Source organism: Vulpes lagopus, chromosome 1, assembly GCF_018345385.1.
Source record: "Vulpes lagopus strain Blue_001 chromosome 1, ASM1834538v1, whole genome shotgun sequence".
NCBI lineage: Eukaryota > Metazoa > Chordata > Mammalia > Carnivora > Canidae > Vulpes > Vulpes lagopus.
The window spans coordinates 153,293,947-153,321,240 of record NC_054824.1 but is presented as its reverse complement, the minus strand read 5'-3'; the positions used below and the strand labels follow the sequence as shown (position 1 = coordinate 153,321,240).

Here is a 27,294-nt window from a genome sequence, read left to right as displayed (position 1 = left end):
TAGACAAAGAGAATGCAAGCTTTATTTTAAAGCAAACTGTGCAAGCATCGTATCACCAGCATGTGAAGAACACTGGCAAAAACGACTATTGATGGGTTGGAAAGTATATCTGATAGTTTCCAGTTCCACAAAAAAGTTTGAAATCCTTTTTATGATAAAAAAAAAAAGAGTGCCCACTCAGACTTAAGAGATTAATTATAAGAACATAATTCTATTTTTCATCACAAAGGTTCTAGAACTTTAATTACAATTTTACATGCTATCTACGCTGCCTTCTAAATACCACAGGGAATGGCTGCTGACCGCCAATTTTCCAAGAATAAGTATCAGGCGGTGCTTCCCATTTTTTAAAAACACACTTGATAGAGCACTACTTACAAATGAGATGCTTTATCTGGCGGGATTTTGTCTCCACGATCCCATAATTTACCACATGAGGAATGAAGAAAATAACAAACCAAACTGTCCTACTGCCTCCATAATGGAGGCGGATTCTATGTTCAATCAAGCTTTAGCTTCAGTTTTAGTTCAATCAGGCCTGATCTCCCCAGACCGGTTTGTTCAAAATCCCCTGTGGTTGTTTCCAATGAATTCCTGCTGAAAAACCCTGGCATTGGGGCAGAGAGATCACGACCCCCTCCCTTCTCTTCCCAAGTTTCAGCCTGCACCCTGGTCCTTGCTCATGCACACCCTACAATTCCTGGCCCACAGGCAACAGCTCTTCTGTGGTCATTCAGCTAAGGTTAGGAGGAGGGTGTGTGTGTCCGCAGCACATGGAATATGTCGGCCCTGATTTTAAACCTGCCCCATTTCCTGACAGACATATGCACAGGCACACACACGCATATATACTCATATGCACACATGCGTGCATGTGCATACATCTGAGGGGCAAGTGAGCTTATGCTCCCAAATCACAGAAGAAAAGAAATGGAAGTATATGACTTAGGAACAAAATAACAGGTACTTTTTCATTATAGGGAAACTGAAAACAACACCAACAAAAAAACTAAAACTCTTTAAAAATGTATATGGCTCTTTTATAAAGAATGTGAAGTAATGGACACACATACACCAAAATGAGATTCGACTATAGTACAGTCAATTAACATAGAAGAAAAATGAGTGTTTCCTTTGACTTTACACATTTAATTGCTTCATTTTACACTTTTCAAATTCGCTTTGGACTCAGCACATCCTAGGGCTTCTTAGGTCGACCAAGTTGCTTGCTAGACACAGTCAAGTTCAGGAGCAGTTTCCTTACACATTCATCCATCTCTGTTTAAGAATAAGGAGTCTTTTCCATTTCTTTCTCTTTTTTTTAGAACATAATTGTTTTTATTATAAATTTATTTAAATCACTTTGGACCCAGCATGTCCTTAGGTTTCACCCATTCATCAAACTGCTCTGCGGTGAGATAGCCAAGCTCAATGGCAGTCGCCTTCAAGGTTGATCCATTTTTGTGTGCTGTCTTAGCAATCTTTGCCGCCTTGTCATACCCTGAAGAGAAAATAAAAAGGCAATATAGGTGTTCATAGTGAAACCTGGTTTTCTAAAACAAAAGGTCATCATTATTTACTTGATACTGAGGCTACTGATCTCTTAAGTAACATTTTTAATCTTAAAAATATTAAACAGTCATGATCTTCAGAGCCGTCATTTCTTTTTTTAAAAGATTTTATTTATTTATTCATGAGAGACACACAGAGAGAGGCAGAGACACAGGCAGAGGGAGAAGCAGGCTCCATGCAGGGAGCCCGATGTGAGACTCAATCCCGGGTCTCCAGGATCACGCCCTGGGCCGAAGGCAGGTGCTAAACCACTGAGCCACCCAGGGATCCCCAAGAGCTGTCATTTCTGATAGAAAATAAAACCTTTACATTTGTTAAGTGATACAGACTAAACATTCCTCACTTTCTATAGCAGATTTGTTCCTAAGTATAATTGGTCACTTCAATCATCTTTGGGTTCCCCTGTGTAGCTCTCTGGCTAAATGCTAACGTAAAATAATTTTTAAAGGATCAAAAACATTATTACTACACCACAAAATAACTCCTATATTCACAGAGGGAAATACAAGAAAACAAAATAGCCTGAAGACATGAAAATATACATCTGAGAAGTCAAAATATGTGTTGATTCCAAAAACATGTTTAACTGGAAGCAATCTTTCTACCACAGCATAACGAGCTGTGTGCTACAGTGCCCCAGCAAACAGCACCACTGGGTAGGAGCTGTGGGGGGAAACTGGCTCTGAGGGGGCAAGGTGCATGATGGTGGGGGAGCCTCCCAGACACTGCAAGGATACGGGGGGCGTGGGGCAGGGGGGAGGTTTTAGCATAGATCTATTCTCCTACCAAAGACCAGAGGTATACTGTTTGCTTCAATTATTTGCTTCTGGAATTAACAAAGGGTAGGGCAGCTTTGCAAGTTGTCTTGACTTAACACAATTGAGAAAAAGGTCAGAAGGCAAAAGCAAGAAAGAACAGAAAAGGGTGCCTGTATGGCTCAGTTGGTGAAGTGTCTGACTTGCACTAAGTCGTGATCCCAGGGTCCTGGGATCGAACCCCGAGTAGGGCTCCCTGCTCAGTGGAGAGCCTGCTTCTCCCTCTGCCTCTGCCCCTCCTCATGCTTGTTCTTTCTCTCAAATAAATGAAATCTTAAAAAGCGAAAAAACAGAAAAAACAAAAATGAAACCAACGAGGAGGAAAAAAAAACCCAAAATATCCCCTTATCAGAGGACTACGGTCAAAGAGACAAAAGCCTGCTGAGGCAACACGATTGTCAACCAGGCAAATGTTACATATCAGCACAGAACCATTAACCATCTATGAAGCAAATTATGGGCAATTTTAGTACTCACCTGAACCTGTGAACACTAAACGTGTTGAAAAGGGCATTTACTGATCAGAGTAACTTTGAGAAAGAATTTTCATCAAATGATCAGGGCCATTATTAGGTATTGTGTACTCTTATGTTGATGACGTTAGAGTGTAAGTCTTAAACTAACCATTCAGTTCTTCTCTTCAGGTCCTACAGAGCCTGTTAGCAGCTAGCCTGCTCCATAATGAGCGCACGGAGCACCCCTGATGAGCAGTTGCAAGGTTCACACTGTCCCTTTATCCTTGTATGGCCTTTACCTCATGGAAAACTGACTCCAACAAAGACTAATCAATCATTCAGCGTTGGGAGCACCCCCCTCATTTAAGTGTTCTAAAGCACAGATGTGAGGGAACATTTCTCACATGAGCCTCTGGGTTCCCCTGTGTAGCTCTCTGGCTGAATGCTAATATACAATAATTTTAAAAGGATCAAAATATTATTACCAATCTCAATACTACACCAAAGAACACGATATATATCATACTGGGCTCAGAGCTACCTGAAGCAATCCAATGAGCTCTAACTTTATACAACTGAAATTACAGTTTGATGTGAAGCCAATAAACAGAAAAATCTGCCTTGAAAGTTTAGGAACATAAAAGAATATTTTAAACAGCAATCATATCATGCTAAGGACTGTATCATAACTTATTCTAAAACAGAAAATCAAATAAAATGTTAACAATCTCAGCTCAGCAATAAGAAAGTGGGAAAGGAAAGGCTTTCAAGGTGTCATAACAATGCAGTGAATGCCTCAAAACTACAAGTCAAATTGTACCTTTAGTGAGGATCACTATAGTCTCTCCACAATCCCAAGTCGGTAAGTTTGAATTTACATAATCAAATATTTACAATTCTGGAAAAGGTTTGCAATATGAATCATGGTTTTAGATAAAATATTTACATTTCCCCCCCTTTTCCCTATAAGCAATAAGTGCTAGCCTTTTTCCTTTTGTTCTTATTGGTAACTTCCCATTTCTGAATTGAATAAAACTACAAAGTGTAGTAGATCATCTAGAGAAGGCAGAAAAATGAATTCATCCCACATTCCTAATCGGCCAGTGCCACCTAGTGACATTGACGTTACCGAGGGGACCTCTCCCAGGTAATCTGCACAGAAGGTTCAGCATCGCAATACCATTAAGATTTATGTAAGTTTGAACTTCTGAGTTTATCACATTTCAAATAAAATGAAGAATAACTAACAGTATTAATATATAAAGTGTCTTTCAACACAATTTTTTTTAATAAATTTATTTTTTTTAATTTTTATTTATTTATGATAGTCACAGAGAGAGAGAGAGAGGCAGAGACATAGACAGAGGGAGAAGCAGGCTCCATGCACCGGGAGCCCGACGTGGGATTCGATCCCGGGTCTCCAGGATTGCGCCCTGGGTCAAAGGCAGGCGCTAAACTGCTGCGCCACCCAGGGATCCCTCAACACAATTTCAAATATTTTATGAGATTTTTACTAAAACAATGTCTGAAAAGGAATCTCCTACCCATCTTGATCTAATAATCTCTTAAAAATATTTTAGCTGGGGACGCCTGGGTGGTTCAGCGGTTGAGCTTCTGCCTTTGGCTCAGGTCATGATCCTAGAGTCCTAGGATCGAGTCCCACATCAGGTTCCCCAAAGGGAGCCTCCTTCTCCCTCTATCTATGTCTCTGCCTCTTTGTGTCTCTCGTGAATAAATTTAAAAAAAAAATTAAAAAAAAAAATTTAGCTCGGGGCACCTGGGTAGCTCAGTTGGTTCAAGCATCTGCCTTCGGCTGAAGTCATGATCTTGGGGTCCTGGGACTGGGCCCCCACATGAGGCTCCCTGCTTAGGAGCCTTAAATAAAATCATTAAAAAATGTATTTTAACCATTTAATGTTGTATTCAAAATGACATTATTACTCCTTATATCTTACCTATATGAGGATTAAGAGCTGTCACCAACATTAGAGATTCACTCATCAGTTTGCTGATCCTCTCTGTGTTGGCCTGGATTCCCATGACGCAGTTTTCTGTGAAGGAAACGGCTGCATCTCCCAGCAGCCGGGCTGAGTGTAACACATTTTTGATCTGTGATGTGGGGGGTAGGAGGGGGTAGAGAGAGAGGGAGAGAGAGAGAGAGAGAACTGCTTATTGAGCCTTTTCTGTCCAATAACATATTATGTGCAGGTTCAAAAATGAATATATAATTTGATAGCATAGCATTCCTACAAATTGAAAGGACTATACCCACAGAAACAAATATGAAAGAAATTATGAACATTTGAGGACACTGAAATCTAAAAGAGGTAAGAGCCATAAATACAAATAACTGGCACCCAAGAGTCCCTGTAGTGTGATAAAACACAGATATGAAATGTTAGCACAAAGAAAGAGAAATTAATCCCAGTTGTAGGAATTGGTGAAGTCCTATTTGATGGAGTGGCCTTAGATAACCAGAGATGGAAAAAGAATCTTCTGGAAGAGAAGTGAAGATGTAGAGGTTAGAAGGTTCAGCAGCTGGAGGCAGCCAGGCAGTGAGGGCTTCCCAGGACTTAATGGTCACCATATTTTTCATGCTTTATAAAACAAATGTTCCTCAGACCCTTTAAAGTAACCTTTCACACAATATTTAAAACCAACATAAAATCAATTAGTTTGCTTTAGCTTTTTTTTTCCTTTTTGGTAACATTTCCAATATGTATAAAGATGTACCCACATCGCACTCTCTTTTGGTCTAAAACCTCTGAAAACTATAGTCCTGACAATAGACTCCAGTAGAAGGCTCAGAACTTCCAGGTTTCATTTGATACTAATGACTTTAATATAAGACAAATGTTGATTACCTTGATATATTTTCTACTAAAGACAAAAAACAGATTTTTGTTTACATTTGTTACACACCTACATCTGCCAGGCAGCTGGTATTAACTGTTTGGAATCTGACATGAAAGCAAAGACTAAGATATCCAAGTTTCTGCTTTGGCCTGTCTTTCATTTTTCATGAGAATGTACATTCTGTGAGGGCAAAAAAATATGTCTTATTGTTCTATCACTAGTACCCAATTCAGTGCCTGATACAGATTTGACAAATATTAATATTAATATGTCATTTGCATGTCCTTATCAGATTAAAACGAGACTTCACGCCAGATGCAAACTGATAATAAGCCTCTAATATATTTTAGATACGACACTTTACACAAATTAAGAACTCCAAATGATGACAGCTCTCTGTTATCTGAAGCTGAGGAGACTGGATGAAAAGATAAAGATGATGCCACCCTGCTCACAATTAGCCTTTAGTCAAAAAAAAACATTAAAAATTGAATGTAAAGCTTACCATCATTGGCTTGAACACATTCAACTCAAAATGTCCATTGCTGCCTCCCACAGTGACAGCAACGTGATTCCCCATGACTTGGGCTGCAACCATCGTCAGTGCTTCACACTGGGTAGGGTTCACCTTGCCTTTAAAAGAGCCACCAAGAAAAGATTCCGTATCAAACATGCTCATGGACTCAAGTGTCATTAAGATTAGGTATTATGTCAAATAATCATGAGAAGAAAATCTAACTTCATTCAGTAAAACAAATCCCCAACCATCCGTGCTGATATAATGAAACAAACCAGGTGAATAAAGAGGGATGGGCTGCCACAAGCCATGAACCATTCATTCAATGGCTAATGAGTACTCGCACCCACACGCTGAATACGGCCCTCTCCATCTCTGCGACTTTCGTTCATTGTTGACATTTACGGAGCTAAGTACTGAACATACCTACTGTAGTGAGTGATGCAGCCTCTGCCCTCCAGGATCTGGAGACCACGGAGAGAGAGCAGGCAATTACAGTACATGGGGGGGTAAATACAGAGAAGTAGACTGCTACAGGAACACTTATAGAAGAGGCATCTCACTGATACAGAGGAAGCTGATGTTATGCTGAAATTCTCCTACTCATTGTCATGAGTCTCCAGAGCCCTGCCACCCCGGGAGCACCCCTCTGACAAACTCAAGTTTGAACAAGACACCCCAGATTCCTCTGACCAGTACAAAGCAACACCCTGGGAAGGTTCTTTCCTTATCTGTGAATCTGGGTTTCCCTTTTCTAGCAATCACCTTGAATATGCAGTCAATTAAACTCGTATCATTTTGCAATGTGAACTATTTTCAAATCAGATCCCTTCTCACTCTATACGTGTGCATAGCTTTAAAAGAATCTATAATCAGGTCTTTCTTTTTCACTGTTAAAAGTCACTTTTTTAGTCAAACCTACAGAGGCCCTTCTTTATGAATCTTGATCCTGTCACTACTGTTTCCTTATCTGCTGATGTGATCCACACATACTCCCTGCCTTCACCCTCGGCCAGCAGCAAGTGGTGGAGGGGCAGAGCCATTTGGCCTGCGACCAAGACACACCTCCAGTCTGAAGTCAACTCATTAGTGTCACTTAAGTGTCACTGTTCACCCAATACATTTGTCTAACAGGGCTACCCACATGTCCCCACAGGATTCTGTGAATGTCACAGAAGTCTGTCAAATGACTTGCTAGAATCCAGAAAGCCAGTGTCTGTCACTTCTCTTATCTGACAGGCCAAAACCCAAAGCGAAAAATGAAATAACAGGCAGGTGGAATAATTCATTTTTATTCAACCCATGCTGAACACTTTAGCAGCTGGCTAAGAATTCTTCTGGCTTTGGATTATGAAAGATGGAACTATTACATATTCTCTAGGAATCAAAATACATGTACTAACTAAAATTCTCTTTTCCTGCATTGTTCGGTGATGTTGCCAGTTCAGATCAAAGGTGGCTGCAAAGACATTCTGAAATGAGTATGCCACACACATCCTTACCCATGTCTGGGATCATGCTGAACACAAGGGGACATGCTCTGTTCATAAGAATGCCCAGGTTCTTGTCAAGTTCCAGAGCTAATATTTATCAGCTCTGTTATTACCTGGCATGATACTGCTTCCTGGTTCATTTTCAGGCAAGATCAGCTCTCCCAGACCTGACCGGGGACCAGAACCCAGAAAACGAATATCATTTGCTATCTTCATCAGACTGCAGGCCGTAGTGTTCATAGCTCCGCTGAGTTCAACCAAAGCATCATGTGCAGCTAGAGCCTCAAATTTATTTGGAGCTGTGACAAAAGGCAAGCCTGAAGAAAAAGATAATAACTTTCTGATATAACAGGTAAAATTAAATGTTTTTTTCTTTTTTTTTTTTTAAATAAATGTTTTTTTCTAATATCAGCAAGTTAAACAGAAAGTTCCAGAGTATGAAAAGCAAAAACGGAACAGAAGAAAAATTTTACTTCAAGAAAATATGCTTATTTTATGATTTCAAGCTTTGTCTATGTTTCCTTAAGAAGTCCTCAACAAGTAGGAAGAATCTAGTGATACCAGTGTGTTTAAAGAATAAAGAAACAAGTACAATAAATGCATTGAAAGAAAAAAAACTATTCTTCTGCAAATACATGTATGATGCCTGACTACTTTTTTTTTTTTTTTTTTTTTAAGATTTTATTTATTTATTCATGAGAGAGAGAGAGAGAGAGAGAGGCAGAGACATGGACAGAGGGAGAAGCAGGCTCCCTGCAGGGAGCCCCACGCAGGACTCAATCCTGGGTCTCCCAGACCACACCCTGGGCTGAAGGCAGGCCCTAAACCACTGAGCCACCCGGGCTGCCCGATACCTGACTACTATTGAATAAAGATGAAAAGTAGCTAAAGTTCACTTTATTCCACACTCCTTTGCTAGTACAATTTTCCCCCATCTTAGGTTGTACTAGTCCTGCTATTAGCCAGGACTCTACAAATCCTGAGAAGACAGGGGGCCAAAAAGAATTAGACATTTTAACTCAATGTCACCTGTGTTCAAAATTTTAACGATCACATATTTTAATCCCTATAATACAGTTCTTCTCACTTAAAACTTGACTAAAAAACAATTCTCTGCTAGAAAGCAGAGAATTAGACAATGAGCATTGTCTAATTATGTCTGCTCTGATCAGCGAGTAACATCTATATCTTCAGAAGAGTTTTCTGGGGTATCTCTGGGTGGCTCAGTGGTTTAGTGCCTGCCTTCCACCCAGGGCGAGATCCTAGAGTCCCGGGATCGAGTCCCACATCAGGCTTCCTGCATGGAGCCTGCTTCTCCTTCTGCCTGTGTCTCTGCCTCTCTCTCTGTCTCTCATGAATAAATAAAATCTTTAAAAAAAAAAAAAAAGTTTTCTGGAGCTGACAACTCAGCTGTAATAACAGTTATTACTGAGAACACAGCATTCTCTCTACTAAAGGAAGAACAAGATTCAAAAAGGCCATTAACTCAGAGAAATATCACAGTATAATACAGGGAAAAAAAATAAATTAAGCCTGTGAATATCTCCACATATTTAGCATTGAAAGGAATATGTCACAACCATCCCCTGATTTTGCCTGCTTTGAAAAATGGGTATTTGAAACAGCTTTGAAGGGAAAGTAACTGAATATCACCATATAGTAAACAAGCCTGCATTGACGGATTTTAATTGCATACTGTATGAATCATAGATGGGAAACTTAAAAAGCAAAAGGATTAACACTGCAGCTTCTGAAATAGACATAAAACACGTTTGATGGGAAAATATTATTTTTAACTTTAAATTCACAAGAATTAAAAAAAAAAGCAGAAACACCTAGAAAATAGAGACTAGTATAATGAAAATAAGTCATAATTCATATTATCACTGACCTGTGAGTGCAGCCACTTTGGCAGCAACCTTCTCTGCAAAGCCAATTCTAGTATTTAAGCCTGTGCCGACAGCAGTGCCTCCAGCTGCGAGCTCATAGATCCTTGGCATTGCAGCTTTTATTCTCGTCATTGCATATTTTACTTGTTGAACATAACCACTAAATTCCTGGAAAGAGAAGGAAATTAAGGTGAGAACATGTGATTTCCTAACAGCTTACAAGTTTCTCTGTGTTAAACAGAAGTTCTTTTAAATATGTTTCAGGTACTAAATTATGAGCTACCAAGTGGTATTTATACCATTTTAATTCATACCATGAACAAAGTATACAGAAGAATGAAGACTTACTAACCTGTAAGGTGGGACAATGCCACAGAGGATAATATGCAGCCTATTAAAACACCCTTTTTAAAATAGAAATCAAAGAAAAACAACACAGGAGATAAACTTTAAAAAAGAAAGACTTGAGTACATTAAATTATTGGTTTGTTTGCAGGTGATTTTCTTTCTTTTTTTTTAATTTTTATTTTTTTGCTGTATCCCAGACAACTTCGAGAAAGGAAAAAACCATGAATTTCTCTAAGACAAATGCAAATGCAAACATAGACCTTTTCTCCACACAATTTAGGCTTAAAAACCTAATAGAGAGCAGGAGGACCCTAAAAATATTCAAGAGGTTGAAAATTAATAGCACAAGAAGGTAACAGGCCAGAGTAAGACCACAGCTTCAAAATGTAAGTTAATTCTGCTATTAACACCACATGGGTTCCCAGAATATGACACACTTTAAAAAAGGTAGCCACAGCCCTGCTGTATTGTCTGAACACAGTAGGGGCCCTTATAAGAATTATGCAGGGACAAAAGGTATAAACCACAACTCAATTGAGCAAGCCAGAACATATGGTTACACTAAAGCTATCTTCTTTCCTGCCTAAAAACACTGAAAAACCATGAATACTTGTAACTAGTATTAGGATATCTTACTGTTTTAAAGAAAACATTTTAGAAGATATAACTCCTTTCAGGGAGACCTAATCCACCCAATCTAATGTCACTAATACATACACCAGCTGGAATCACTGAAGAAGTTTAATTTTATTGGGAAAAACCTGCATAAACTCAGAAGACAATTCCAATAAAAGCAAGCGTAGGTGCTCGGGTAAAGGTAAAGTCGAACAGAAACATGTTTCTGATGTAATAGGTACAATGAAGTTACACAGGAGGCTGTCTTGGCCCAAACAGGTATTAGCACAATAGTTTTGCACCATGTAACACATACAACACAATGAAAACATTAGAAACCAGAGGGATACTCAGAGTTTCAGACATACACTCCTCCTCCTCCTCCATAGAAACCATGACTTGCGCTAAGAACGATGCAAAGAGAAGAGACTTCAGACACAACTGAAGTTAGGGAGCTTGCTTCACTCATAGCACCCGTATCCCAACTAATCATTTTGTTTTCCTCATTCCTTCTGTAATGAAGTTAAGCTAAGGAATTAAGCTTCTTGCAGTGTTCATCTGAACAAAACTACAGATGAGAATCTTCTCAAGAGAGCAGCAAACACTCACCTCACCATCATCTGACACATGGTATATACAACAATCTGTTGATACTGGATTTGTGCACGTCCTAACTACAGGAGAGTTTTGCTATTAAAAATTATTGCCTGCATTCCTTTCATTTCCTTCATGGCACTTGCTAGTAGACATTCTGTGAGGCATTGATCAAGAAACATGAAAATGCTTTCTAGTATTTTGGGGGACAGAGTAATACCTCTTTCCTATGTGGCCCAACACAATCTTAGAGGCAGATATGCCTTGTTTAATCAATTTAGAAGTAATTTTTATAGAACCCACTAATCTAGAGTAAGAGACAAAGGGAGACAGGATGATTTTGGTGACGAGGAAGACCATGGTGACAGCTAACGCCAATATGTGCTTACTACATGTTGGTATGGTTCTAAGCCCTTTACGTGAACCAGTTATTTGAAACTCACAACTAGGCTAGGATACAGATGCTATTTTCCTCATTTTTTTTTTTAAAGATTTTATTTATCCATTCATGAGAGACACAGAGAGAGAGAGAGAGAGAGAGAGAGAGACAGAGAGACAGAGAGACAGAGACACAGGCAGAGGGAGAAGCAGGCTCCATGCAGGGAGCCCAACGTGGGACTTGATCCGGGGTCTCCAGGATCACACCCTGGGCCGAAGGCAGAGGCCCTAAACCACTGAGCCAGAAGCAGGCTCCATGCAGGGAGCCCAACGTGGGACTTGATCCGGGGTCTCCAGGATCACACCCTGGGCCGAAGGCAGAGGCCCTAAACCACTGAGCCACCGGGCTGCCCTATTTTCTTCATTTTAAAACTCAGAAAACTGAGGCACAGAAAAGCTAACTCATTTTTCTAAGGTCCCACAAAGCAAAGCTAAGCTCTCAACCCCAGCCGACTGCCCCAAGAATGGCTCATAGTCCATATACTGCGCTCTTCCCCTCAGAAGGTGTCAATAAAACTACTGGCTGGTTAATGCAGAATAGTGACTGCCACTGAACTGAACTGTTGTAATTTGGCCTTTTAAACTAGTGTGATTTAGAGGATAATGTGTTGGCCATTTGTACCAATCCCTAAATTGAATCAAACCCAGTCACATTCCTCTACCTGCCCAAGAGTGAGCGGAACAGCATCCTGTGTGTGAGTGCGTCCAATTTTGATGATCTGGGCAAACTCTTTAGATTTTGCATTGAGTGCATCATGTAGCTTCTGTAGTCCTGGCAGCAGCACTTCATGGACTTCTATGGGCAGCAGCAATGTGCATTGCCGTGGGAAAAGTATCATTTGAGCTCTGTTGGAAAATTACAAAAAATGTAAACTGTTAAATCAGAAGGAACAAAAAACAAATTAAATGTCTCTATTAAAAAGTCTCACTAACTTAGATTTTAGTGCTCAATTCCATTTATATGTGGCAACTTCTGGGTCACTTAAGGTCAAATAAGCAGCAACATGGTTTAATGAACTCAGAATTGTATTCTATACGCCACCTACTATTATTATTATATCTGCTAGAAAATGACAGCAAAAGATAAAGAAGTACAATTAATAGGTGCATGTAAGGATAGCAAGAGTAAAATATTTTACGGTTATACAGTATAAATAGTCTTTTATTAAATTTGAGTAAAATTCTTGTGAGGTAGTTCATCATTTAAAACTAGGAAAGCCAAGCTCTCAAAGAAATTATATGACTTGCCAATACATTTAGGAATTGGCAGAACTGGGACCTACCCAGGTAGTCCATACTCCACGCTCTGTATTCAACTGAGACCCATACTTTTAAATTATTATGCTATTTTAAAAAGATGTATTATTTTTTACAACCTTTTACTATGGAAAATAATAAACCATTTACAAAAGTAGAATGAACTGGTATAATGAATACTCTTGTACCTATAACCTAAATTCAAACAATTAGTGGTGCACACCAATCATGCTTCACATGTAGCTCCACCCCACTCCTCCACCTGACTGTACATTCTGGATTACTCTCACATAGATTTCATACTGTGGTATACATAAAAGATAAGTTTATATAAAATGCAAGTATTAAGTTTGAAAAATCCTTCATACAGTAGTAAACTTATGTGAAAAAGCTCCCCCCATTAATATTTAAAAATATATTAAATTACACCTAGTGCCAGATATTGATTTCTAAATATTTTCCAGTATGATCCTCCAAGAGTTCCCTAGAAAAATAGGTGCTAGGGCAGGGAGAAAACAACATGATAAGCTTGGAGCACCTGGTAGTTGAAGAAAGTAAAAAACTGCCTTAAGAAAGAAAAAAAAAAAGGAAAGAAAAAAATAGGGGGGATGGGGATACTTCCAAAGAACATAGCCAACTGAGGGGGTTCCTGAAGCTAGAACATTCTAAACAACAATATAAATAACAGCATCGGATTAGAACCCTAAGAATAAAATAAATATTCATGAATCCACGGTTACATAAAGAATTAAGTAAGTATTGGGGGAGAGAGAAAAGGACAAATCTTAACAGAAAAGTTTCAATAGAACGAATAAGGGAAGTACAAAATCACCACTAAGACACCACAGTCCTAACTGCCACAGGTGAGACGCACTAATGAGTAATATTTGTGCACAAAAGTTTAAGGAGAAAGAGGATGTTTGCACAGCCTCAAAGTTACCTAGTAGTTCTGTGTTGAATTTAACATATGACCCAAAATTCCTTGATACTCCTCCCTTTAGAAAGAGCAGCTTACACGCAGTACCTGGGTGCAGGCAGCCTCTGTGGCTCCCTTCTAACAGAGAATAGAGGGTGGAGAAGTCCAGGAGACCCATCTAACCAAAAGATTAAAGTTAACATCACCAGTACCAGGTCCTGGTACTATCATGTGCCCCTGCCATGATGTAGTAAGAGGAGCCCTTCATTTCTGAAAAGTCTTCTCCAAATCCAGAGTCTCTATCTGATCATGAGAAAGCATCAAACAAAGCCAAACTAAGGGATGTTCCACAAAATACTTGATCACTACTTTCAGAACTGTCAAGGTGACAAAAGACAAACTGTCAGACTGGAGACTAAGGGAACACAGTGACTAAATGTAGCGTGTAGTGTGCATAGTATCTTGGAAGAAAAAAGGATATTGTAGAAAACTAGGGCAATCCTAATAAAGTCTGTCTCGTTGAGAGTGCTTGTATACCCATGTTAATTTCACAGATAAATGTACCAGGGTTATAAAAAAATATTTAACATTAAGGGAAGCTGGGAGAAGGGTATACAGGAACTCTGTGAAGTATCTATGTAATTCTTTTAAAATTCTAAAATTACTTAGAAATAAAGCATTTTTAAAAAACAAACCAAACAATACAAATATACATATATACTAATTCAAGTGCTCTAATAGAGATTTTTGTAAGTTTAAGACATTGATTCAAGATTCCTAAAAGAACATATAAGAAGTCCTTTCTACCTAAAAATATAAGCCAAATGAACTTTCTTTGTCCAAAAGCTAATGTCTGTTTGACAAGAATAATTTCAGGTATCCTTTTCAATTTCAACAAAGAAAAGATCATATACTGACCTGGCTTTTATTAACATGATCATTGGGATGCACGGGTTTCTTGCTACCAAGTTCACCTCCTAGCATTTCAATTGCTCTATTGCTAATGACTTCATTTACATTCATATTTGTCTGAGTTCCAGATCCAGTCTGCCATACCACAAGAGGAAAATGATCATTTAATTTACCTTCGGCTACCTGCAGAAAGAAAAAGTTGAAAAAACGAATTTTTAAAAATAAGAAATATTCAATATTCACTTAGTTATTGTGATCAGCTATGATTCAGTAGTCACCTATAAAGTGCTATTTTAAAGATGCTCACTTTTCTCATATGCTAAATGATTTATAGATGATGCCACACAACTTGTGGTTGTCCAGCAAGTCCAAGCTTCTGCAACACATGTTCCAACCACTGCTAACTTTACAAAATGAAAGGTTATCTACTCTGAAAGATATAACAATTTCATAGATTTCACATGAAACCTGAAGCAAGGCCATCTTTCTTCTGTATTTTCAACTGCATCCTCTAATAATATCCAGGTAGGGCCACCTGTTAAGGCTGGCACATGTGTTTCTAGATACATTTACTGTGGTGCTGCTCAGCAGGAATATCCAACAGATGTTACAGCTGGAGTCATCATGATAATGAATGAGTTACTTGGAAGTGAGTTTTCTAATAGCTGTTTCACTGCACAGATGTCCAATGAGTATCAAATGCCAACTGTAGAGACAAACACAGTCCAGATTTGTCTCTATTTATCATATTGTTATCTGTAAGCTTTTAATTATAAGCTAAGAGGGTATGTGCTTAACTTCATCTTCTAGAATGATTTAGCTTAAAAAAATAAATCAGTCCACATTTTAAGACATTACCACCTTAGACAACTAGTAAAACTTTTTTCCTGGTTTTATAACAGATGTTCAGTGTGGAACCTTTTGAGAAGTGAGAAAAGTGAAAGTTACCCCTCAGAAACAGAGACTCTTGATATTTTGGCTTTTCCTTTTAGGCTTGCCCCAAGCAATGCGTGTGCATATATATACACACACAGAAAAACACATGTTTTCTGTCCATCTTTTCCAGACACAATTAAGATCATAAAATACATACATTTTGCTACCTTCCCCACCACATATTACTTATGTGGTGGGCTCTATCATAGAACATTCTTTAAGAAACTAATTTTCTAGAGCTCTACAATATAATTTATATAAGCATCTGCTATGGTCAGGTACTAACTTGTCATAATCATAAATAATACTGCAATGAACAACATTGTAAATACAGGTTTTCAATCATTATCTCTATTTCTTTAAGATTAGAAAAGTGGATTAGTGAAATAACATTCTCCATACATATCATCAAATAACTGACTAGTGGGGTACCCGGGTGGCTCAGTCAGTTGGACATCTGCCTTCAGCTCACGTCATGATCCCAGAGTCCCATGATAGAGTCCAACGTCAGGCTCCCTGCTCAGCAGAGTCTGCTTCTCCCTCTGCCCCTACCCCTGCTCATGCTTTCTCCCCTCACTCTCTCACATAAATAAAATCTTAGGGGGAAAAAAAAAAACCCAAAAAACAAATAACTGACTAGTTTTAAAAGGAATCCTTTACAAATAAAATAAAAAATCAAATATGTAAGTTTAACAGTATCTTTACAAGTTTTCTTCAAACTATATAAATTAAAAGGAAAAGTCAAGAGAATTAAAAATAAAATGTATGGTGCACCTGAGTAGCACAGTCAGTTAAGCATCCGACTCTTGGTTTCAGCTCAGGTTGTGATCTCAGGGTTGTGAGATAGAACCCTGCACTGGGCTCCATGCAGAGTCTGCTTGAGACTCTGTCTTTTTCTTCCTCTGCCCCTTCCCCCCACATGCTTGCTCTCTCATTCTCCCTAAAATAAATACATTTTAAAAAATAAATAGAAAATAAAAAAATAAAAGGTATAACATCATCCAGAAGTTTTGTCACAATATTTTAAGTACCATATTAATATCCTCACCAAACAAGAATGCTGCCTTGAAATTCATTAACTCAGGAATTCAGTGTCCTTTTTTCCTGCCAGAGCCTGACATCATCCACTGGAGACATGGGTCTGATGCCACTGAGTAAACAGTACACTTATCACCTCCTACCTCATCTGCAGCCTTCATTATGGCCTCAGCAATCTTTGAGTCAAGACCATAATCCTGGTTTACTTCAGCAGCTGCTCGCTTCAAGATGCCAAAAGCTTTAATAACTGGGATCTAAAATAAATCAGAAAAATATCTCAAAATTGCAAGTTTCATTAAGCATAAAAATTTAAGATTATTATTTTACGCAGGTACAAAAATTATACCTAAAACACTAAGGTAAGTAATGTTATAGTAACATTAAGATTACAGAGAGGTATGTAAGGAACCAAGATTCATCATGTATCTGTTCCACACAGGCACTCACAATGTAACTCATTCTACTTTTTTATGATACATTGTAACGGATGTGTGTTTATTTCATATATATAAACACAAATGGCACTCAATCATTTCACCAGCAAGCACCATTATTTTCCCTCACTGGAACTCAGGTCACTTTATAATTTTTCCTTCTTCTCTTTAAAAACAATAAATATTTAACTGCTGATAAGTTCAAAATAATCATTACTAAAGGATATCATTTAATCCTAAAGCCAAAAAGCATGATATTCTAGTTAGTCAGTGAGGTCTTGACACTCTTCATATGTCACTGGAATGTCTCTCAGAATATTTCTTTAAACCCAGGGTACACCCTTGGGGTTGATGGCTTCTGATGCATCTAACCCTATTTCAAACCCATTCAGTTTGCAGATCTTTTCAGTTCCTGCTTTAAATCACCTCAACAAATTTAAAGGGATGAAATGGTGCAACTTTTTATGACATTTCAATGAAGTAATAATCTGGTTTTTGTAAGAAGAGAGAATTACATGTTCTTGCCAAAATTAATAATGGAGATTGTAGTCTAGATTCCACATGAGGTTTGAAAGGGTAAAGTGTGTAAGGGAGGAAGGAAGAGTAGGGAAAAGGAAGGAATTACATAGAAGCCACGGTCCTCAAGGAGAATCAAGGTGGAGAAACAAAGAAAAGGAAGGAATAGGACATGCTGAACCTGGGCTGAAGAGAGGACACACTGAGCAACAAAGAGAAAAGGAAATAAAACAAGGGAACATTTGTATTTTGAATTCTAAGAATTAAAACAGTTTTAAGTATACCCAAATGAGATAGAAACAAATGGCACACAGCATTAGAAACTTGAAAACTTTAAACACGGCATGGATGGGAATTTAAATTTCTTGGGTTTTTTTTTTTAAGATTTTTTTTTTTTATTGATTTATTCATAGAGACACACACAGAGACAGAGAGAGGCAGAGACATAGGCAGAGGGAGAAGCAGGCTCCATGCAGAGAGCCCGACGTGGGACTCGATCCAGGGTCTCCAGGATCACGCCCTGGGCTGCAGGTGGCGCTAAACTGCTGCGCCACCTGGGCTGCCCAGGAATTTAAATTTCTATGGCAGCACATTGCAGTGCTGGCTGAAACCACTGCCAAGGTCCTAACTGATAGCCTGTCCACTCCAGCCATCTGAGTGAAGCGACCAACCCCAGTGTCTGTGGACTGAGAAAAATTAAAGCACAGCTTCACTGACCACAATTACAATAAAACGGGAAAATGTCACTGGGGCGAAAAGAAGGCTCTTATTATTCTTAATTTACTCATATTAGAAGCTCATAATCTTTTTTTATTTTGTTTTCCTTTGGACCTCAGGTACAAAGGGCTAGGTTTATTCATACTGCCCAGGTCAGGGTACCTCATAGTCTTCTTTGTATTTTTAAAAGTTCAGGATAAAAAAAATAAATAAATAGAAAATAAATAAATAAATAAATAAAAGTTCAGGATATTCATTGAGATAAAGCAAAATGTGACAAAACAGACAACAGACGTGTTCATCTCTTACAGATGCATAATGTCAACAGCTGCCCCCATCTCTGGAGTAGTGGCAGCAATCACACACCCCTGAACCCACCCCTTGCTGCCTGAAGCAGGACCATTAAAACTGAGTTGTGCTTACTCCTACCAACAGTGCTTAGGATTGATCTCCTTAGTCCCAGGAGTTGAACTAGATGAGGACATTCTAGGATCAGGTGCTACCCTTTGTCACCTAACCCTGTCCTGGTCTACCTCACCACTCAGCCATCAGTGGCAATAACAAAAATATTTTCTTCAAAGATTCAGTTGTAAAATCATATAAGCTTGTCAAGATTCAGTCATAAAGGCTTAGAAATGAACTAAAATATAGAGGTTAAAATTACTAGAAGATAAAAAGTATATTTAGAAGACAGCTATTAAACAATATCTCACCGGATGAAGCCTGGCTACTTCTAGGCTCCTAGTCTATCCTGCACTCTGGCACAGACTAGTTAATATTCACATTGCAGCTACAACAGCATATGTAATCTATTCCATCAATTCTTTTAACACTCTGACAGCTCTGAAACCAAGACGCATCACATGACCAATGACAGGTCACAACTCTGATAGCCTTTTTCTTTCTTAGTGCTACATACTGGTGCATCTTCTAATTGATGTCATCTTAGATTTAATGAAATATGGTAGAAAGATTTCTAATCATTGAATCATTCATGTGGCTTTGAACATATATATTGTCTATTACATGGCAGATATGGTGAAGAATAATATTTTTATGTATTTGTGTATACTTTTCTGGAAACTAAAACCAAGATAGAAAGTATAACATTTAAAAAAAAAGTTTTATATTAGTTTTTAAAAAATCAGTCTTGAATCAGTTTAGAAAATTAGGTATTAAAACTAAAAATGTTTAAACTGCTAAATTCTGGAAAAAATCTGAAAAAACTCAGCAAGAATAAAAAGACAAATCACGAGGTGCCTGAGGGTCTCAGGCAGTTAGTGTCTGACTCTTGATTTCAGCTCAGGCCTTGATCTAAAGGCCTTGGAGAGTTCAAGCCCCTAGTCAGGCTCCATGCTGGGTGTGGAGCCTAATTAAAAAAAAAAAAAAAAAAAAGATAAATCACTTAGTTCTGTCAAATAAAACTCTAAAATATCCAAATTCACAGCTCAAAATAATAGTCCTAACCTTCAAAAAGTTCTTTGGTATCTTAAAGAGAAACATGTTATTACAAGGCCAGTTCCATAGTAGCTTCCTATTTAACTCTGTAAAATAGTTATTTATAAAATAAGGGGACTCATTCGAATAAAGCCAATGCTTCCATAAAACCACTTACTGGCATGCGCTCTGTCACACCTCCAATCTTAAAGTTCATCGTAGATCTCACAGTCTGGGCGCCATAATACTTATCATTCGGGACCTTGAGTTCACCAAAGGTGTCGAACTCTATCCTAAAGGAATTTTGGCTTGCCTACAGAGAAAAGACGTTGTTATAGCTTGAAAAGAAACAGAGTATCAAAACAATAATATCCTACTAGGTGTGAGGGGAAAGAAACCTTAATAGGCACTCTACAAAGACAAAAAAATCCCATTGGTTCTTATCCCACTCTCCAGTTCCTTTCTTGAGAAATTTGTCACACATTTTTCTTCTTTTAATCTGAATATAGTTGACACAACAATGTTACATTAGCCCTAGGTGTATAACATGGGGTTTCAACAACTCTGGTAGGTCATACTATGCTTGCCACCTGTCACCACACAACACTATTACCATACCATCCACTATATTCCTTATGCTGTACCGTCCATCCTCATGAATGATTTCATTCCATAACTGGAAGCCTGTACTTCCTCCCTCACCTCTTCACCCATTTTGCCTGTTCCTTCATCCCCCTGCTCTCTAGCAACCATCAGTTTGTTCTCTGTATTTATGGGTCTGCTTCTGCTGTTTACTCATTTGTTTTTTTTAAATTCCACATATGAAATCATATGGTGTTTGTCTTTCTCTGACTTATTTCACCTAGCAGAGCACCCTCTAGGTCCATCCATGTCACTACAAATGGCAAGATCTCATCTTTTTTATGACTGGGTAATAGTCCATTGCGCGCACGTGTGCGCATGCGTACACACACACACACACCACACCTTCTTTATCCATATGTCTATCAATGGACACTTGGGCTGCTTTCATAATTTGGCTATTGTAAATAATGCTGCAATAAATACAAGGGTGCGTGGTGGGGGTGACTGGATGATGGGCACTGAGGGGGGCACTTGATGGGATGAGCACTGGGTGTTATTTTACATGTTAGCAAATTGAACACCAATAAAAAATAAATTTACAAAAAAAAATACAAGGGTGCATCTATCTTTTTGAATTAGTGTTTTTGCTTTCTTTGGTAAATAACTAGTAGTGTGATTATTGGATCATATGGTAGTTCTTTTTTTTTAAATTTTTTGAGGAACCTCCATACTGTTTCCGACAGTGGCTGCACCAACAGCACACAAGGGTTCTGTTTTCTCTACATCCTCACCAAGACTTGTTATTTCTTACCTTTTTGATTCTAGTCATTCTAACAGGTGTAAGGTGATATATAATTGTGGTTTTGATTTGGAGTTCCTTGACAATTAGTGATGTTGAGCATACTTTCATGCCTCCGTTGGCCATTTGTACACCTTCTTTGGAAAAATGTCTATTCAGGTACTATGCCCATTTTTCAACCAGATTATTTGGGGGTTTTTTTTAGTGTTGAGTTGTAGAAGTTCTTTATATATTTTGGATATTAACCCCTTATCAGATATCATTTGCAAACAATGCAGATGTTAAAGACAAACTGTAGAATTCATACACTATGCAGAAGATAAAGGAACTCCTTTGAAGTAAAAATAGTAATCTTTTCCAATTCAGGAGTATAATTCTTATTGGTCAAGCTTTGGCCAATTCAGAGTACCCAAGTCAGAACTTTAGAAATGGTCTAAGAATGATACTTTAAAATTTGTGAATACTAGATACTTAAGCAGAGTTTAGCCATGATCTACAAATACTAATCATGAGCCATAGAATAGTGCGATATAAACAGCCCAGGCTTTGCAGTCAACAGTGCCCCACTTAGTAGGTGTGTCACCTTCAGCAAATCAGTTTTCCTCATTTATAAATTAAATGTAGAGATAAAAGAGGATGGGCTAGGTCAGTTCTTAACCTCTTCTGGGCAATGGAACCCTTTGAGGATATGAGGAAAGCTATGGATCCTTTCTCTAGAGAAATGAACACAAATACATATACGAAAAATCTTACTTATAATTTTAGAGAGTTTATATCTTGAAATCAATCCACCACCCAGAATAAGAACCCACGATCCAAAGTACCTTTTATGGAGACCTTAGGATTCTACCAAGTACATTAAATTATGCTAATAAAAAAGTTAACTCAACAAATATTTTAGAATACTATAGAAAAAAAAAGATTTGTTATAAAACACAAAGTTAGAATTTACATGTGATAATTTATGTCAAGGAGACGATAGATGTTCAGAGCTTTAATTAATGTGAATTAATTATGAAATAAACATGGCCAGATGATTCAGAAGATTTAAAAATCCCTAGCCAAGTAATTCTGTTTTAGTAAATAGTCCTATGAAAAATTTAATTGGTAGTTAAATGTCTGGAATTAGACGGATTAAAAAAAACCTTTTATATGCTATACAGCCTTTGAGGTTGCAGAAATAGAAAAAGCATGTAGGTAGAAATACAGTAGTATTACCAAGGAGGTCCTTTTTTTTTTTCCTATGTCTAAAAAAGTCTGCAGAGGACTGGCCTAAACCAAAATGAAGCAGCAGCTAATAATCACACTTCAGCATTTATTGTGCTATGTAGCAAATTCCAAGTATCACCTTATTTGACTTTCACAACCACTCTAGGAGATTTTACTATTATCATCTCCACCTTAGAGGAAACACTGAGGATAAAGGAGATTAATAATCTCAGGAGATCACCCAGTTAGTAAGAGGAAGGGCCTGAAACTCTCAAACCCTGGACTGTCCACATCCAAAAGCTGTTCAGATTACTATTTTTTTGTTACCACTTCCATAAGCCAAGAAATGGAGGGAGTAACTCCAGACTGGCCACAACCAGCCCCTGAGTTGTACCCCAAACCTTGAAGAATGAAAGGAAGTCTGAAGATGCGCAGTTAGATTTCTCTCTAGTAGAGCTTGGTTACGCTGACACCACTGTATACCCACTTGCTTCCTACCCTGTAGACCAAAAGCACCTGGGGTTCTGTATCTCAAATGCACAAATAAAAATATTTTGTATTATGATCTTTGTTTTAGATAGCCTAAGGAAATATCCATGTATGTTAAAGTATACTTTGGCCCAATAACACCAGCAATGACAGCAGTGGAACTGGACACGTGAGGTAGGTTTTCTTCCTCTCACCAACAAGATGCCAACTCCAAAGGGAGATCAGTTTCAATTAGTCACTTGTGAAATCAGGTTCAACTCCTTAGATTTACATCATCACTTTCTGTATTCAAAAGTATTAAACTGTCATCATAAAACAGCAATAACTTTGTCCCCTAACCAACTGGTTTCTATGGTAAAACTCAGATCCATTCAAAGTTACTTGAAAAGATCTAGATGAATATATTTTACTATGTTTGTTTTTCAGCTTAAACCGTAACAATTTTTAAATTCCAAATCAGGAAACAAATCAAATTCTAGGACCCTTGACAGTAATCATTAAAAAAGTACAGAAGTCAATTGTGGCTGAAATCACAATCTCAGCAAAAACTTCAAAAAAATATGCTTACTGTCCTTATAATAAAAATCAACATGCCAACTTTAATTTTTTAATTTTTTTTTTTTTTTTTTTTAATGACAGTCATATATATATAGAGAGAGAGAGAGGCAGAGACACAGGCAGAGGGAGAAGCAGGCTCCATGCACCGGGAGCCCGATGTGGGATTCGATCCCAGGTCTCCAGGATCGCGCCCTGGGCCAAAGGCAGGCGCCAAACCGCTGCGCCACCCAGGGATCCCAACATTCCAACTTTAAAACCATAAACATTCTCTGCAGCAGCTTAGGTAGCTAATAACTATGGCAAAAAGCCAAAGTTATCCCTTTATTTTAAACCCAGGATATATACAGGTTGCATAAACTTGTAGAACAGAAACGGAAGCAGTGCTGTAACACTTTGTAAGGCACCAGGAATTAGAGAAAAGCTGTGTCAGAGGTGGTTATGCTTATGTGGATGCTTATGCATCTGTTAGATAAGTGCATATATGTATGGACAGAGGAACGAACCAGGTAACTTTGCCAAATCTCTAAATGTTCTTTTCAAAAACCTACAGAAACCAAATCCCTTTAAGTGTTCTTTACAGTAACCTACAGAAAAAACCCTTATACAGTGATCTGGTACATATAAAAACACATGCTTATATGAACAAAAGGCTGAAAGAAAAGCTTCATGAGACAGTATATTTTCTGTTCTATGCCAATCTATGCTTTCAAAATAATAATAATGTTCATAACTACCCACTACATAACGAGTCCACCTGAGGTCTGAAAAGCACTTGTGTGGTTTTCAAAATCTTTCACATTATCATGTACATTAACTCTTCCAGTGGCTTGGGCAAGAAGAGGAGGGATACTCATCCTGAATTAATGGGAAAATGATCAGTGCTTCTGATGAAAAATGAAATGATGAATGGTATCTCTTACTATAAGTTTTTAATTCGTACAATATAAACCACTGTTACAAAAAAAACTAGTGTTTTTGAAAACCATGCTTTTATTTGCCACAATCCAAAAAGGGTTTCTAGCCAAAGTCAGTGTATCACTTCAGGTTAACAGAGTTTAACCCACTAGACATAAGGCAGGCACAAAGTGTGACTTCCCACGGGTCCCTGTGAGATTCATGCTCATTTATTTAAAATCACCTCCTCAGGGCACCTGGGTGGCTCAGATGGTTAACGCATCTGCCTTCCACTCAGGTCATGATCTAAGGGTCCTGGGATTGAGCCCCACCTCAGGCTCTCTGTTCAGTGGGGAGTTTACTTCTCCCTCTCCCTTTCCTCTCTCCTCTCATGTTCTCTCTCAAATGAATAAATAAAATCTTAAAAAAAAAAAAAAAATTGCCTCCCCTTCTCGAGGAGCATGTGTGGGATAATGGTTATGTTCACTGCAGTCTTATTGCCATTAGGTCCTAGAAATACCAAGTACTACTGTTAGCAGCCACTAACCCCAGGAACCTCAGACCCAGGAACCTCAGAAATTGATGAGGCGGTCTCAATATCTGTATGCCCTTCTAGACCAGAAAGGTAAAAAAAAATGCAGACCTTGAGCCTCTACGATGTCTCCCATGTACATTCATGTGTGAGATAACCATTAACTGAACCATGGCATCTCCTAAAAAAATAAGATGCCTTTCAGATTCTCAGTTTAAAGTGGGTTAAAAGAATATTTCAGTGTTTAAGAAGATCCAAATCATTTCTCACATAAAAGGACTACCTCAAGAGATAAAAATCCAAAATATGACATCACTGTGTTCAGGTTTTCAGTTTCTTTCTGTAAAAGTCTGGTCTTAAAATGTAGGGTGACCATCAAGTCTTCCAATACTGACAAATATATAATAAATGTTTTATTGATATTACACTGCAAAATAGAATAAGATATCATCTAGATTTCCAGACTTTAGAGCCACCTGCACATCATTAAGGAAATAAAGAAAAGTGAATTTAAAAGATGTAAGGCTTCCCTATCTGCCATGCTAGCAAGGCAGTATCATAGCTACACTATTACAGCTGTTCTCCATTAGTTTCTCACTCTCAACTGCACTATTTCTCCTGGATAGTTTTTATCATATTGTAACTAACTGTGCATCATTTGTTTGCTTATTTAATCTCCACCCTCCCCCACCCCCACCCCCCCAGCCTCTAAACTCTTTCCTGTAGTTACTTTTTCAGCTGGCCCACCCAATACATAGAAAGCATTCAATAAATATGTTATCTTCCTGTTAGATAAACATTTGTGTTAGATAAAAGGTAACTTAGGGCATTTAGGGTTATGTAAATTCTCAATAGTAGCAAGAAGAAAAACTTTTAATAAAGTCAACACAAAGATTTTGGAGCTGAGTTTAGATAGCAGAAGATATATTTAGAATTGGGGGGGGGGAAATCTATTTTCATTTGATCTTAGCTACCACCACAACAGGAAAAGCAAGGTAGTGCTCTTTTTTTTTTTGAACATTTAGAGCAGGGCAGATTCCCCAGTCTCCGATTCCCTTTCACAAAGCACTAAATTAGTAAAAAAAAAAACAAAAAAACAAAAAAAAAAAACAAAAAAAAACCCATAAATTTTTAAAAGGCTCTAACATGCACTAAAACTATTACAGAAGGGCACTGCATGGGCATAAAGTACCCCTCGTTTTGTAGTTTCGGCATAGTCTTGCCATGAAATTATCTCGAAGTTTATAACTTGGGCCTTTGAAATACACTAGATGGAGGCATTAATGAGCGCTCACTACTTGGCAGCCACAAAGTACTGTCGCAGGAGCAATCCTGCTGAGGGCCTGTTCTCATTTCCATTTTGCACGTGGAAACCGAGTCACAAAGACAAGTTGCCCCAAATCCCAACTGTGAGTAGGATTTGAAACCCCATCCCTGACTGCAAAGCCCACACGACAGCCCAGCGGTCCGTGCAGAACTGTCGTTTATTTTCCAGACTCCTCCTAACAAGGCGCGTGTGTGCGTTAAGGGTTGAGAGCGCTCGTTAAAAGCCCAAGTTACTGAAGGCGACGCCCGGTAAGGAGCAAAAGACTCGAACTGGACTTTGAAATTCCTTAGGCCTTTCTAAACAAAAAGTACTGATTTAGCTACAGCCACATCCTATCCAATGTCCCCCGCCTACACGTTCCAAGTTTTACAAAAGAGGGGAAAACCACAGTCAGCCTAACGGACGAAATGCAATTTCACGAAAAGCGGTCTTTTAAGCTCCTAAGAACTTTCAACCCCCCCCACCCCCCGCCCGCCCGGAGGCCCGAAAGCAGCTCGCCGCACCGGGGTGAAGGGACGCTGCAGGTCGGAGGACGGCCAGCTGCACCCGGCCTGCTAAGGGGCAGGGGCTGCAGCGGGCCTCGCCCCCCCCGCACCCCCCGCCGCACGGGCGCCAGGGTGGGGGGGCGCCAGGGTGGGGGGGGCGCCAGGGTGGGGGGGCGCCAGGGTGGGGGCGCCAGGGTGGGGGGCGCCAGGGTGGGGGGCGCCAGGGTGGGGGCCTCCGCACCCGCAGGGGTGCAGCACAAGGCGCGGCTGCGGCCCACCTCCTCGCCCGGACGCCCCGCCGCCCCGGCCCCGGCCCCCCGGAGCTCGCTCGGGGCGGAGGCGGCGCCGCGAGGCCCGGAAGCCCGCCGCGCGGGCACGCAGCCCAGGCCGCTCTCCGCCGGGACGCCCCGGGAACCCGTCCCGCCCGCCCCGCCGGCCGGCGAGCGCAGGACTGAAGGTCACCGCCGGGAGGCCGGGGCTCTGGCGGCCCGCGCTCACCATTCGAGCGGCGTCCGGGGGCCGCAGCAGAAGCACGGCCGCCTCTCCGAGCCCGGGAGCGGACGCTGAGCCTGGAGCCCGCACCAGGCGACGCGAGCGCGCGAGGTGCCGCACAGCGCGATACATGGTGCCGCGGAAGCCTGGGTAGAATTTGGGGGTGGTT

The 27,294-nt window shown here is 39.4% G+C and overlaps 1 protein-coding gene across 1 annotated transcript; it reads right to left on the bottom strand.

Annotated features, from left to right (window-relative positions):
- Positions 1 to 27,294, bottom strand: FH (fumarate hydratase). The gene is given in 11 exon segments (XM_041761029.1): positions 1 to 1,501; positions 4,798 to 4,951; positions 6,204 to 6,331; positions 7,822 to 8,025; positions 9,600 to 9,765; positions 12,255 to 12,392; positions 12,394 to 12,438; positions 14,684 to 14,860; positions 16,795 to 16,905; positions 19,934 to 20,068; positions 27,132 to 27,294. Coding segments are annotated over 11 exon segments (1,527 nt in total). The 5' UTR covers positions 27,258 to 27,294; the 3' UTR covers positions 1 to 1,358.